The sequence below is a fragment of the Hippopotamus amphibius genome, chromosome 13 (genome assembly GCF_030028045.1).
Source record: "Hippopotamus amphibius kiboko isolate mHipAmp2 chromosome 13, mHipAmp2.hap2, whole genome shotgun sequence".
Lineage (NCBI taxonomy): Eukaryota > Metazoa > Chordata > Mammalia > Artiodactyla > Hippopotamidae > Hippopotamus > Hippopotamus amphibius.
Genome location: NC_080198.1, coordinates 31,621,668 through 31,634,531, shown reverse-complemented (window position 1 = coordinate 31,634,531; position 12,864 = coordinate 31,621,668). Strand labels below are relative to the sequence as shown.

Sequence of the window (12,864 nt, the reverse complement as noted above, 5' to 3'; positions counted from 1 at the left end):
TAGTATATATATGTCTGTGCTACTCTCTCGCTTCGTCTCAGCTTCCCCTTCACCTCCGCCCCCTCCCAAACCTCGAGTTCTCCAGCCCATTCTCTGTATCTGCGTCCTTGTTCTTGTCACTGAGTTCATCAGTACCATTTTTAGATTCCGTACCAGCATCCCACTTTTAAGGACACAATCTAGCATAATTCTTGCAGGTAGTGGGTACTTAGAGGCCTGTATACTGTATAGGATGTATACAACAGCAAAGGACCGGACATAACAGAAATATCTTTTAGTACGTAAATGGAGTATAGGACATGCACCAACATTTCCATCAGTCAAAACCCATCCATCAATCAGTCTCCTCCTCTCACACATACCTGCCCAGACCATTGCATTGCACTTGGATATGCAAAACACACATCAGCTCCAGCACTGCTAGTTCATGTCTCCTACCTGACTCTTGTTTGGATAGCAGCATTTGTTTCCCTATAGTTTATTTTGATCCAACCAGAATTACAAGCACACAGGGCCTCCTTGCTTCTAGACTAGTGGTTTTCAAAATTTTTGGCGTAAGACCCCTTTATACTTTTAAAAACTATTAAGGGCCCCAAAGAGCTTTTGTTTATGTTGATTATATCAATATTTGCAGCATTAGAAAATAAAATTAAGAATTAAAAAATTTCTTTCTTTTAAAAAAAGAGAATGGACTGGAGGACACGGGGCTGGGGGAGCGGGGAGCGAAGGGGAAGCTGGGACGAAGTGAGAGAGTAGCATAGACGTATATATACTACCAACTGTAAAATAGATAGCCAGTGGGAAGTTGCTGCATAACAAAGGGAGATCAACTCGACGATGGATGATGCCTTAGAGGGCCGGGACGGGGAGGGTGGGGGGGAGTCGTGGGAGGGAGGGAATATGGGGATATGTGTATAAATACAGCTGATTGACTTTGGTGTACCTCAAAAACTGGTACAAGAGTGTAAAGTAATTATATTCCAATGAAGAGCTTAAAAAATAAATAAAAGGTAAAAAAAAAAAAAAGACATATATACACTACCAACTGTAAAATAGATAGCTAGTGGGAAGTTGCTGTATAACAAAGGGAGATCAACTCGATGATGGGTGATGCCTTAGAGGGCCGGGACAGGGAGGGAGTTGCGGGAGGGGGGGATATGGGGATATATGTATAAATACAGCTGATTCACTTTGGTGTACCTTAAAAGCTGGTACAAGAGTGTAAAGCAATTACATTCCAATAAAGAGCTTTAAAAAAAAAGTAATGAGTGTATTATTAATCTAATTATCAGATTTTAATGAAAATTATATTTTCAAAACAGAAAACATAGTGAGAAGAATAACTCCCTTTAATGTCTGGCTGCACAGAAGACAGCTGGATTCACATATCTGCTTCTGTAATCAATCTGCTGTGTTGTGTTATTTTGGTTGACGCATATGAAGAAAATCCGTTCTGTAGTTATGTAGTTAATACTTTCTAGGTCTCAGGAACTCCTTGGATCACATTTTAGAACCACTGTTTTAATCACCCTCCATTCTGCCAAAAGTTGTCTTTCACACACACACAATCATGTCATTTCCCGCTTCCCTCAAAGCACAAATGGCTGCCTATGGCTCATAGAGTTAAGTCCAAACTGAGCAAAAACCCTTCCCATTTAGCCAGTCTGTCCAAACTCCACGACTGCTCTATTTTTAATACTGGTACTCTGTCCACCTCCAGGTACGCATGCATGCCTGACCTGTTCTGCTTGTTCGTGCCTCTGAGCCTGAGCTTTCCTCCTGCTAAGACACCTGTGTATCTTCTGTAACCCTGTCCAAAGGTCACCTCCTTCACGAAGCCTTCTCTGATTCACCCTTCCCATGGAGTTTACTTTTTTGTGTTTTAAATACTTTTTTTTTGAACAAGTAATTGAAGTGCATTGGATTAAATTCCAAAAGGGTGTGCCGTACAATGATAAGTAGACTTCTTTCCCACATCCATCCCTTCCTGTCCCAGGAGGCAACCATTGTGATTGGTTCCTTCTACATTTTTCCAGAGCTGCTCTAGACATAAATAGGCTAGTCAATTCTTTTACTCAAATAGCATCATACTACATGCACTACTCTACACTTGCTCAACATTATAGCTTAGGCAGACTTCCATACCATCAAATTAAAATTGGCTTCAATTTTTCAAGAGTTGCAAATTACATTTATTAAATGTACTATAGCTTATCTATCCAGTCCCTCCATTAACTGGATATGTGTGCAGTTTCCCATCTTTTGCTGCATTAAATACCCTTCTATATAAATCAGTCTACCCATGTGAGAGACCCTGCAACATTAATACCCAGGAGTGAAACTGCTGGGTCCAAGGGAGCGAATATTTGTAAGTTTGATAAACATTATCAAATTGTCCTCTGTAAAGACTGTTTTATTTTACACTCCCACTGCCATGCACGAGAGGTCCTGTTACCCTTGCCAAGCCGTGTTATCCAACTTTTTAATCTCTGTCAATGTGGTAGATGAAAATGATACCTTGGTTAAGTTTATATTGATATTTCTCTACCAAGACCAAATCTCTAGAGTTATACTATCCAACATGGTAGCCACTAGATACATGTAGCTGTTTAAATTTAAATTTTAGCTAACTGAAATTAAATAACATTTAAAACTCAGCTCCTCAGCTGCACTAGCCATGTGTCAAGTGCCTCTGTGTGAGACAGTGCAGATACAAAACATTAGCATCACTGTAAAAAGTTCTACTGGACAGTGCTGCTCTAGACCTGCGTTGTCCAATGGCTACCGTGAGCCCACATGTGGGTACTGAGCACCTGAATGCGGCTAGTCTGAAGTGAGATGTGCTCGAAGTGGATAACACACTGGATTTCAAAGACTTAGCGTGGAAAAAAAAGAATATAAAATGTCTCAATAATTTTTATGTTGATATGCTAATATTTTGATATATTGGGTTCAATAATTCATTAAATTAATTTCATCTGTTTCTTTTTACCTCTTTTAATGTGGCTACTAGGAAATTTAAATTTATCCATGAGTCTTGCATTCTATTTCTACTGGACAACGCTGCTCCAGAGGGCACAGTGCTCTGTTAAGACCTGGATTTTAGCACTTTTCCTTTTACACAGAAATAAGTGTAATTACTATTGCTACAAAGAAAAACAGACTCGTTGGAATCTCTTTTTCCTCCTCGCCCTTCCCTGCCCCATGCAAACAGGGTGGGCAACAAAAGGAGAAAGGGCGGCAATGATCTTGATGACGAACAATCAGTACACTTCCCACCTGGGCGGCCACAGGCAGGAACCAGTGGCATCGCTGACCCTGAGCAGGGCCTGATTTCCTGGTGGCTGTTAAAACAATGTAGCAGAGAACAAAGTACCTTCGAAACTAAGAATAGAAGAATGGCTCCAAATAAGATTTTCAGGACTCTGGGAACAAATTCCTCCCCTGCACAGACCCTAACCCACCTTCCACCCTTGGCTTGACCTGGCCCCTTGGCTTGACAAATGTCCTGTCCCAGCCCTACGCCCCCCGCATTCTCAGCAGTCTGTACACACAGACTGAGGGACAGAGTGGAAAGGGGAGACCCAGAGGAAGAGGCGGGTGACAAGGGCTCTGCCCTAAAGGGCTGACACCACAACGGTTCTATGGTTGCGACATGGCATATATGTTTCTGACATCTGTGTCATTGGCTTTGGCTATGAAGGTCAAGAAAACTCCGTTTTGCAACATGATCTGTAAACTTGATCCATAAACTTGATAGACCAGAACATTTTCTAACCAGGTACTGAGGGATTGAGACCCAATTGTATCTGAGCCTCCGTCATTTGCTTGGGGGAAAACATTATTTTATTAGTACTGGTAGTAGTAGCAGCAGCAGCAGCAGCTGTGTGCCTTTGAGCAAATGAAATAAGCTCTCTGGGTCTCAGTTTTATCATCTATAAAATATATGAGCTTTCCTATCTCATCCAGTTAGAAAGTTCTATGACTCTATGCACATGCAAATGAACTATGACACCTTCATTCTCATTCTCTTGCTGCCTTAAAAGACACTCATTGTGCAACTAATATGTGTTAGACCCTGAGCCTGACATTGGCATACAAATATGGAAAAATGCTTCTTCCACTGGATGAAGTCCTTAAGAGATGGAAGGAAAGGGAAGAGCGTGGGGATGAAATGAATCATTACAGCAGAGTTCTTCACCTGGGGCCAGGGGTCTGCACAGATATTTTCAACACTATGTGCAGTTTTCTAAAGAGAACATTCCAAGATGTATGTGATCTCAAGAAGGAAGGTGGCTAGTGATGTAAAGAAACTATGAGAGGGGCTTCCTAGTTGGCGCAGTGGTTAAGAATCCGCCTGCCAATGCAGAGGACACAGGTTCGAGCCCTGCGCCAGGAAGATCTCACGTGCCGCGGAGCAGCTAAGCCCATGAGCCACAACTGTTGAGCCTGTGCTTTAGAGCCCGTGAGCCACAACTACTGAGCCCATGTGCTGCAACTACTGAAGCCCACGTGCCTAGAGCCCGTGCTCTGCAACAAGAGAAGCCATGGCAATGAGGAGCCCGCGCACCACAATGAAGAGTAGCACCCACTCACCGCAACTACAGAAAGCCTGCGCACAGCAAAAAAAAAAAAAGACCCAACACAGCTAATAAAATAAATAAATTTAAAAAAAAACTATTAAAAAAGATAAAAGAAACTATGAGAGGCCAAGTACCACGCTAAATTCTCAGTCCACGGTGGGTGCCTGAAAAGTTAGCATCCAACACAGTGCACAAGGTGTGCATGGTGATAAACACACAGGGATTTGAACCAGAGCCTCTCTGGGGCAAAGCCCACCTCCTCCTACCCCCCTACCCCACCACCCCACATCAGGGATAATCTCTTTATACATGGCTTCTCTCCACCGCTGTGCCTTTACCAGCTCTCTCCTTGCTCATGTCAGATTATGAACATTTAACAGGCCAAGACAGTATCCCACTTGTTTGACCTGGGATGACTGTACCTGCCCAAGGGGGGGATTTGAGGCGGGTTTGGGAGGAAAGAATGAGATAACCTATGTGAAACAGTCATCACTAGTTAGCATCCCAAAGGTACTAGCAGATATTCATTCATCGAATATTTATTTAGGACCTAATACATCCCAGGCCTTAGGTTAGATGCTTTCATCATCTTCATCACTTACTGTGGTCATGTTCATCTCCCCCAACATGGCAGAGTACTCCACACAGTAGGCACTCAATAAATGTAGGTTGAGCGAGTTAAATAGTGATGGTCTCTGTGGTATATTAATTTATTCTTCAGCAAACTTTTATGCCCTTCCCTGACCTCCATGGCTTGATACTGTGACTTGCTCTGGCCAATGGAATATGGGTGGATGGGACAATGTACCAATTCTGACCCTAAACCTTAAGAGACATTGGGTATTTCTGCTTGCTCCTCTGGAATCTTCTGACCTGCACAAGAGAAGAATATACACATGGGTAGCTAATGGACCTGAATGGGGCAGACTGCACAGCCAACCTGCACACCTGTGAGCATAAGAATAAGTGCTTGTTATTGTTTGCCACTGAGTTTGGGTAGTTGTTACTCAGCAAAAGCTGACTGAGACATACTCCTTTACCTACCTCCAGAGATTTCAGGCAAAGAGTGACCCTGGCTTCTTTTTTTTTTTTTTTTAATTAATTTTATTTATTTATTTATTATTTTTTTGGGGGTACACCAAGTTGACCCTGGCTTCTCTTATGGTAGGATTTCAGCAGGGGCTGTCCCATTCAGAGAAGACAGCAGGGGCTACAAAGACCCATATTTTGGCCATCTTGGCACCTAGCACAGAGTCAGGTACAAAACTGGTTCTCGGGCACTGTCTGATATATGAAAGGATGGGCTGACTATTCATTCTGGTGGGAGAAGCCCTGTCCAAATCACAGCAGGCAGCAACTTGGGCCTCAGATGCTCAGAGCCACTGGTTCTACAGTCCCCAGCGTAGGAAGTAGACTTGGTGGTGACACAGTATCATTTCAGACCATATGCAGTAGACCAAGGTGTATTCATTACAATGTGTTTTAGGAAACACATTATGATGTTTAGTGACTTCAGGGCTCTTACTGCTTAGGAGGAACCTAAGTTCAAAACAAAACAACAACTAGAGAATTTAAAGGGAAAGAGTGAGTGAAAAATAACAGTAAAAGTGGTATGTGGAAACATGACTGAAGTTCCGGAAATACTGACCCTATTCCAGTCTCATTTTCCTACAGATCACAATCACAATTAGGGCTAGTATTTTTTTTTTTTCAGTTCTCTTCTTAATTTATTATTTTTTTGGGGGTACATCAAGTAGGGCTAGTATTTTTGAACACATAAGAAGCACTGTTTATAAAATAATATCTGTGAAATTCTTTAAATTTTTCATAGTATTGGAAACAGATATTATTATCATATCCATTTCACAGGTGAGGTAACTAAGGCCCAAGGTCAAGTGGCAGTGAGAGTGTGAACCCAGAGTGTCAACCTCCAGGATCCATCTATGCCCCTTTCGGAGAACCTGGTACCCAGGGACGTTCAGCATTGCCAAGGTTAACTGCAAAACCTAGAACTTGAACCCCAAACTCCTGACCCCAGACCTGTGCCCTCATCCCTGCTCTATGAGGACCACTGAGGTGAGAACACCTGGGGTTTATAGCAGTCGGTGAGTGGGGTCTGCGAGAAACAAGGGGGAGAGGTGGTAAATGCCACAAGGAAGATTTGGGAGGGAAGAGATGGGGACATAAACAAGGCTGCCATACAGAGGCAGGGGCTCAAGGGATGCAGAAAAGCTAGGATATGGACAAAGTTATTCAGAAAAAGAGGGCTGACAGAGCAAGGGTTGGCATACAGGGACTGCTTTCTGAACTCCTTCCAAGAGACCCACCCACTATGGCTTCCCCAAGTGACATCCACATAGTCTATATTTAGGTCCTAAAGTCACCCATTGTTTCTCTCCCGGTGGACACTCGGGGTCACCACCCTGACCTTGCCCTTTCCGAGTCATACCACTGAGTGTTCCATCAAGACAAGCCTTTTTTAGGATCTGATTTGAATCAACTTCCCCTTCCATGGCTCTTCCTTGGTGTTCTGGGAAAGCTGTAAAAATATGGCTGGAATCGGGGCTTTAAAGTGAAGTACTGACTTTTCTGTGTAATACGCTGCTTCCTTCCCTCCACAAAATCAAATCAGGGCCATGTTTAACTCAGGATATAAGATGTTTCACAGCCCTATTGTTGCTGAGCCCTTATACACTAAGGATTCATTTTTCTGGGAGCCACCAACACCTCTGGTCAATAAGAGCTGGGACATGGGTAATATTTGCTGAGTGCGGGCTCTGTGCTAGGCATTGTCTTGAGTCACTTCATTTATTCCTCATGACAACCCTATAAGGTAGGCACTATTTTTTTTTAAATATTTATTTACTTATTTTGGCTGTGACAGGTCTTCGTTGTAGCATGAGGGCTCTTAGTTGCGGACTGCGGACTCCTTAGTTGTGGCATGTGGACTCTTAGCTGCAGCATGCATGAGGGATCTAGTTCTCTGACCAGGGATCGAACCCAGGCCCCCTGTGTTGGGAGCACGGAGTCTTACCTACTGGACTGCCAGGGAAGTCGTAGTAGCACTATTTATTATTCCCATTTCACAAGAAGAAAACAGATTCAGAGAGATCTGGTAACATGCCTGGGACTGCATGGCTAGTAAGAGGCAAAGCTGGGACTCAGACCAAATCTGTGTGGTTCTTAAACCCATGCCCTTAACCGTTACACTCTCCCATTCCTCCACAGATACAGAGCTACCTTGGCCAAATCTCAGAAGACGGGTTTATGAGATCTTTAAAGGGTTTCTCCCTTCCCTTTCTCTCCTTCCACATCCAGCTACCAACTGCCTCTCTCACACCCAATCTCAACTCCTCCAGATCCTTTCTCCAGAGACTCTCGGAGCCAAGAAATAAAAAGTCATTCGATAATATTTTCAAGAGCAGAATAAAGGTCAATAACCAACCAGCCAATTACATATTGAGTTCCAGTCAATATCCTTGGGAAATGTGTGTGTAAAAGCACTTATTAAATCATTTTACTTTGAAATAGGGAAGATACGAGAATTATTTTTGACTTTTCGTCAAAAAGTCATACCTTAGATCCATATCAGAGCTAAGGTGAGTTTGGAGACATCTCTGTTTGACAGATGGGAAACTGAGCCCAGAGAAGGTAGTGACTTGTCTTAGACGCCTCTTATGTAGGTGCTAATTGGACCAAGGCAAACATCCACCAAAACAAGCTGATTCGTCAAAGGACTGGAAAGCAAAGTGTTACCGAAGATGCTGCACTTGATAGGAGATATAGGAAGGGCTCTGTCATTAAAATCATCACGTGAGCCCATGTCTAAGAATGTCATTTCTGTATCCATTCTGCCTGAGCTTGAAGCCTGATCTGCTACTAACCAGCTAGGAGACCATGGGCAACATATTCATCCTCTCCACATCCCAGTTTTACCATCTGCAACGTGGGGATAATAATAACAGACAATCCCTACAGTGTTGTAAGAATTTCATGAGTGTGAAAAGGTATTGGTTAGCTATTATTGCAATATTTTTATTAATATCACATTAACCATCCCTGAGGTGTAGTAAATCACTTTAAACGTTGCCAATTTCTATATCTCAAATGATCAAAAATTATTCTTTATCAGGTGAGTGAACAGCTGGGTGAGTGAGATGGGAAAGGAGAAAGATAGTGAAACCACTCAAATCACATGAAAAGATTAAAAATGTATGTCTATAATGGCCATGTAGAAGAGTTGGAATTAGTATTACAAACACAAGTCTCAGAAAAACAATTCTGATGAAAGAAACAGAAAAAGCAATGTGCATTTTCTTTAAAAAATGGTTTTGACTTAGTCAAAGCTTTAACACCTACCCAAAACCAAACACACAAATAAAAGGGACAGAGAGAGAGTGAGCCTCAGGGCTCCTAATCATTCTTCAATCCATAGGAACATAACATTTCCAGCCACTCCTTCCAAAATAACCCAAACAGGCACCAACACTTTTAATGAGAATACCAGTGAGTCTGAGTCTCCCCTGATATTATCTGACTTCATCTTCCCAATGATGAACACATTCAAAATGCCAGAATTTTAAGGAAACCTACAAAAAAATTGCTCCACAAAGAATGAACTTCCAAAACTGAGTTTAGTAGCCATCTTCCAATCCAAAGAAGAAAAAATCTTGGAAATCCACTTTCCTTTACACACACACACACACACACACACTTACTTTTTCCTTCCCATTTAATGAAAACAGGTCTCTTATAAAAATTAAAATACTGGCACCGTGGAGCAAAGAATGAAAGTCCCCCTACCCTTGCTCTCCTCCAATCACAGATGCTAAAGGAAGCGCTGTCAGCTAGGCACTCCACTCTTCTTACCATCTTCACCAAGCATGACCATGTGTGGTCTTAAACACAACCACACAGCTCTTTTCTGATTCATAGTACAGTGAGGCAGAGGTATGCCTCCATCACAACAGGTGTTCTTAGCGGCTCCCTGCTCAGTTTCTTGGGAGGTGCAGACAGCTGCACCCTCCCACCACACCCTCAGCTCCTGGCACGGCCCAGCCAGGCTTGGGTTGAGAGCCAGTCTATCCCTGGCCCAGCTGCAAAGGAGCTTACCTGAGCGTGAACAAAGAAGCAACACCACACCATGGGGCGCTCCGACCTCATCCACCCGGAGTCCCCCGCCCCTAACTGTGGCGGAGCCCTTCGGACGGGATTCTCTGAGCAGAGCAGAGCATGGTTTCCCTCAAGGAACTCCTCCCCACTACTTGGGCTGCCTGACAGGAAGTGACAGGGGGCCATCAGTTACATTGTCAGAGGCTGAGAACCACACCAGCCCAGAGCTCCCCACCTCCAGCGGTTTCCTTGCCGGCGGCTGCTGCTGCTTTTTCAGAGCACTCTACCTTCTGGCATACAAAGGCACACCAGAAATTCAGTTTCTGGCTGACAATCCCCAGCCTGTAAGAAACAAACAATGCTTACTGGGTCCCCACCTAAAGCCATGCTGGGCATGCCGGCAGCTCTAAAGCGTTCCCTGCCAGGATATCATGCTCTGTAGACCCAAACATTGGGGTGAAATGGATAGAGAAGGGACACTGGGAGGAGAACTTTGTGTGTTCAAAGAGAAATCAACAGTCCACTTGAACTTCACCCAAGAGTCCAGGCCCTGCCCGGCATACAGAGGCTACACTGAATCCCAATTTCATAGCAACTCAACAAGTGAGAGTGATGGTAAACACTCCACCCATCCGTTCCTTTCTTTTTTCTTAGGCAAATTTTTTCTTCAGAGCCCCTTCAAAATAGTTGCTTCTGGAAACCTCCCTTTCAGCTTTTAATGTGAATAACAAAAGGCCTTACTGCTCTTCTTAGAGTAATTATAGAAACAACTCATGGCTGACATTTCTCACTTTATGAACCAGGCAATCTCATGAATGGACACCTTGCCCTGACTTTTCTAAAACTCAGATTTACTGGGTGAGATAGAGTGTCTCACATGAACTACAAGATCTCAGATGAGAACTATGCCTGTTCAAACCCTCCCCACAAACAAATCAACACCCTCACCCTCTCTGCACAGAGGCAGATGGACTCAAACCCAATGGGACATACATAACTCCAGTGTAGCTTTCAATTCTTGATTTTTATTTTTTAGTTCTCTAATGGGGTGGTATTTGGTTTGCAAAAATCTTTCTAATTGCAACTTTTAGCTGCAGAGATTTAGCCGAGGATTTCCTAAGGCATTCTTACAAATGCACAGATTTTTAAGAGCCTTTGCGCATCTCAGCCCTGAGTAAAGTAGGGGGCTCAGCAAAGACAGAGGGCTCATTTGAACAATAAGCTTCAATCCAAAACTTGACTTCAGAGCTTATAAGAAAGGCTCTCCCCATTCTCAGGCCAGCAGCCTGGTCCCTAACATACAGCCTCTGAAGAGTGCATTACATAAGAGCATTACAGAAGGATGCACCAGGCTCTGACAGTGCAAAGATGAACCAAAGATGACTGGAGAACAAAATAAATGCTGCCAGGAATTTGCAAAAAGTGTTGAGGGAGCCAAGAAATAACTGAGGCCAGCAAATGCAATTTTTTTATGGGGACAAAGCCTGGGAAGGCTTCTCAGAGCAAGAGGTACATGGGCAGAATTCTGAGGGGTGTTCTAGGCAGAAATGGCAAGGGCAACAGCAGCAGGGTGCAGAACCACAGGGTGCTCTGCAGGAAAGGCAAATGCTTAAAAGTGCTGCTCTGATGGGCTTGGGTCTTGCTTCAAAGAGCGTGACGGGGGTCCCATCTGTCTGGAGAAAGAAGGAAGTGAAATCTGTGTCAAAAGGCTCAGGCCTTTCAGGTAAACATCTGAGTCACCTCAAGGCCTATATGTGGTACCTACCAGGTCAGGCACCCAGGAAACACTCAGTAATGTGTGAAAATCAAACAGTGGTGTCCACAAAAGGTGGGCTTCAGCTCGTCCTTGGGATCCCCTATTTTCCAAAGCCAGACTCCCCATAAAGCAAGCCTGGGGTAAGTGGTGCTAGTCCGGGGAAGGGGAGGTGTTCCTAAAAAAGGTTTCTTGCTCTAGCCTCCTGCATACAAAAGGTCCTAATTTGTACAGGCCTGTAAACAACCTAAGGTTAAGGAGCTTTGCTAGTAACTCAGTTAATGCAGAATGTCCATCTCCCGAGGACCAAGGATGTCAATCGCGCATGAGCCCAGGCACTCCTCTCCTAGAGGATTTTCCAACAGCCCCTCTGTGGAGCCCAAGCTGCCAAGGCCAGGATCCACTCCAGTGAGGAGCCAAAGGAAATGTGAGATAACTATGGGGCAGTAGAGTTTCTTTCTTTCCTGGGGAGGAAGGGCAATTCACATGAACTAATCCTAGAATGATTAAGCCTAACTTCCGGCTGCTGACTGAATGAGAAAGAAGAACCGAAACCCGTGGGCTACAGCACTTCGTGGAAGAGGTGAAACTTGAGTGGGCTCTGGTGCAGGTAGCCGTGAGGTGGGAAGAAGGGCGGGAGGACCAGCAGGTGCCCTGGCAGGAGAAAAAGGGTACAGCCTGCAAAAGGGAAGGAAAGAACGGGGCACAGCCCTTCCCTCTGACGCCCCTGCTTTGACCAGAAGCAAGAACTCCAGTAATGAAATCATCCATGCAGAGAAGGCACCTCCGAGGAACATTTCCATAGTTAGAGGCTCCTGCACTGCAGGGCTCAAGTTCATTTTGAGCGTTATAATGAGAGCTTATAAAGGAAAGGGATGTGGGTTTTCTCAATGTGGCATCTAGGATACTATTGAGTATTTAAACATGTTTTCCTACTGATTTTAAATTTTAAAAGTAACATAGTGTCATTATAAAATAATACATTCAAACCATACATAAGTATATAGTGTAAAATGTAAATCTTCCCAAAGGCCCGCCTTTTTTCCCCTACCACAAACCCATTTGCCAGAGGCACCCCCATCAGACAGAGGTAGATAAGGGGGTCACAAACCTAAATGCTTTCAGGGATAGGGGTTGAGGAACATGAAAGAAGAGGCTTGGCAGGCACTGGGTACCGCTGAGAGTGTTTGCCTTAGGAAAGTTCCAGCTTATTGGGGTCCCAAGGGACTAATGGCCCAGGTGAATAGACATCCCAGTTTTTCAAGAGAAGCTGGAAATTCCAGGTTTTACATAAAATCTCACAATTTTTAAATGCTGTCAACCAATTCATCATTTTTTAAAATGCTGTGTGGGCCACACAAAACACAGTTGCTGGTGGATTTGACCCGAGGGCCACCAGGTTGCAACCTCTGGTGG

The 12,864-nt window shown here is 43.9% G+C and overlaps 1 protein-coding gene across 19 annotated transcripts in view; it reads right to left on the bottom strand.

Moving 5' to 3' along the window:
• ARHGEF3 (Rho guanine nucleotide exchange factor 3) overlaps positions 1-12,864 on the bottom strand; it is a 295,435-nt gene that overhangs the window by 153,354 nt on the left and 129,217 nt on the right. The window contains exon 1 of one of the 19 annotated variants that reach the window (XM_057704795.1): positions 9,696-9,817. The exons of the other annotated variants lie outside the window; for them this stretch is intronic. Coding sequence (XP_057560778.1) covers positions 9,696-9,746 — 51 coding nt within the window. The 5' untranslated portion in view covers positions 9,747-9,817. Of the gene's footprint in view, positions 1-9,695; positions 9,818-12,864 lie in introns of those variants that run through there. 19 annotated transcript variants of the gene reach the window in all.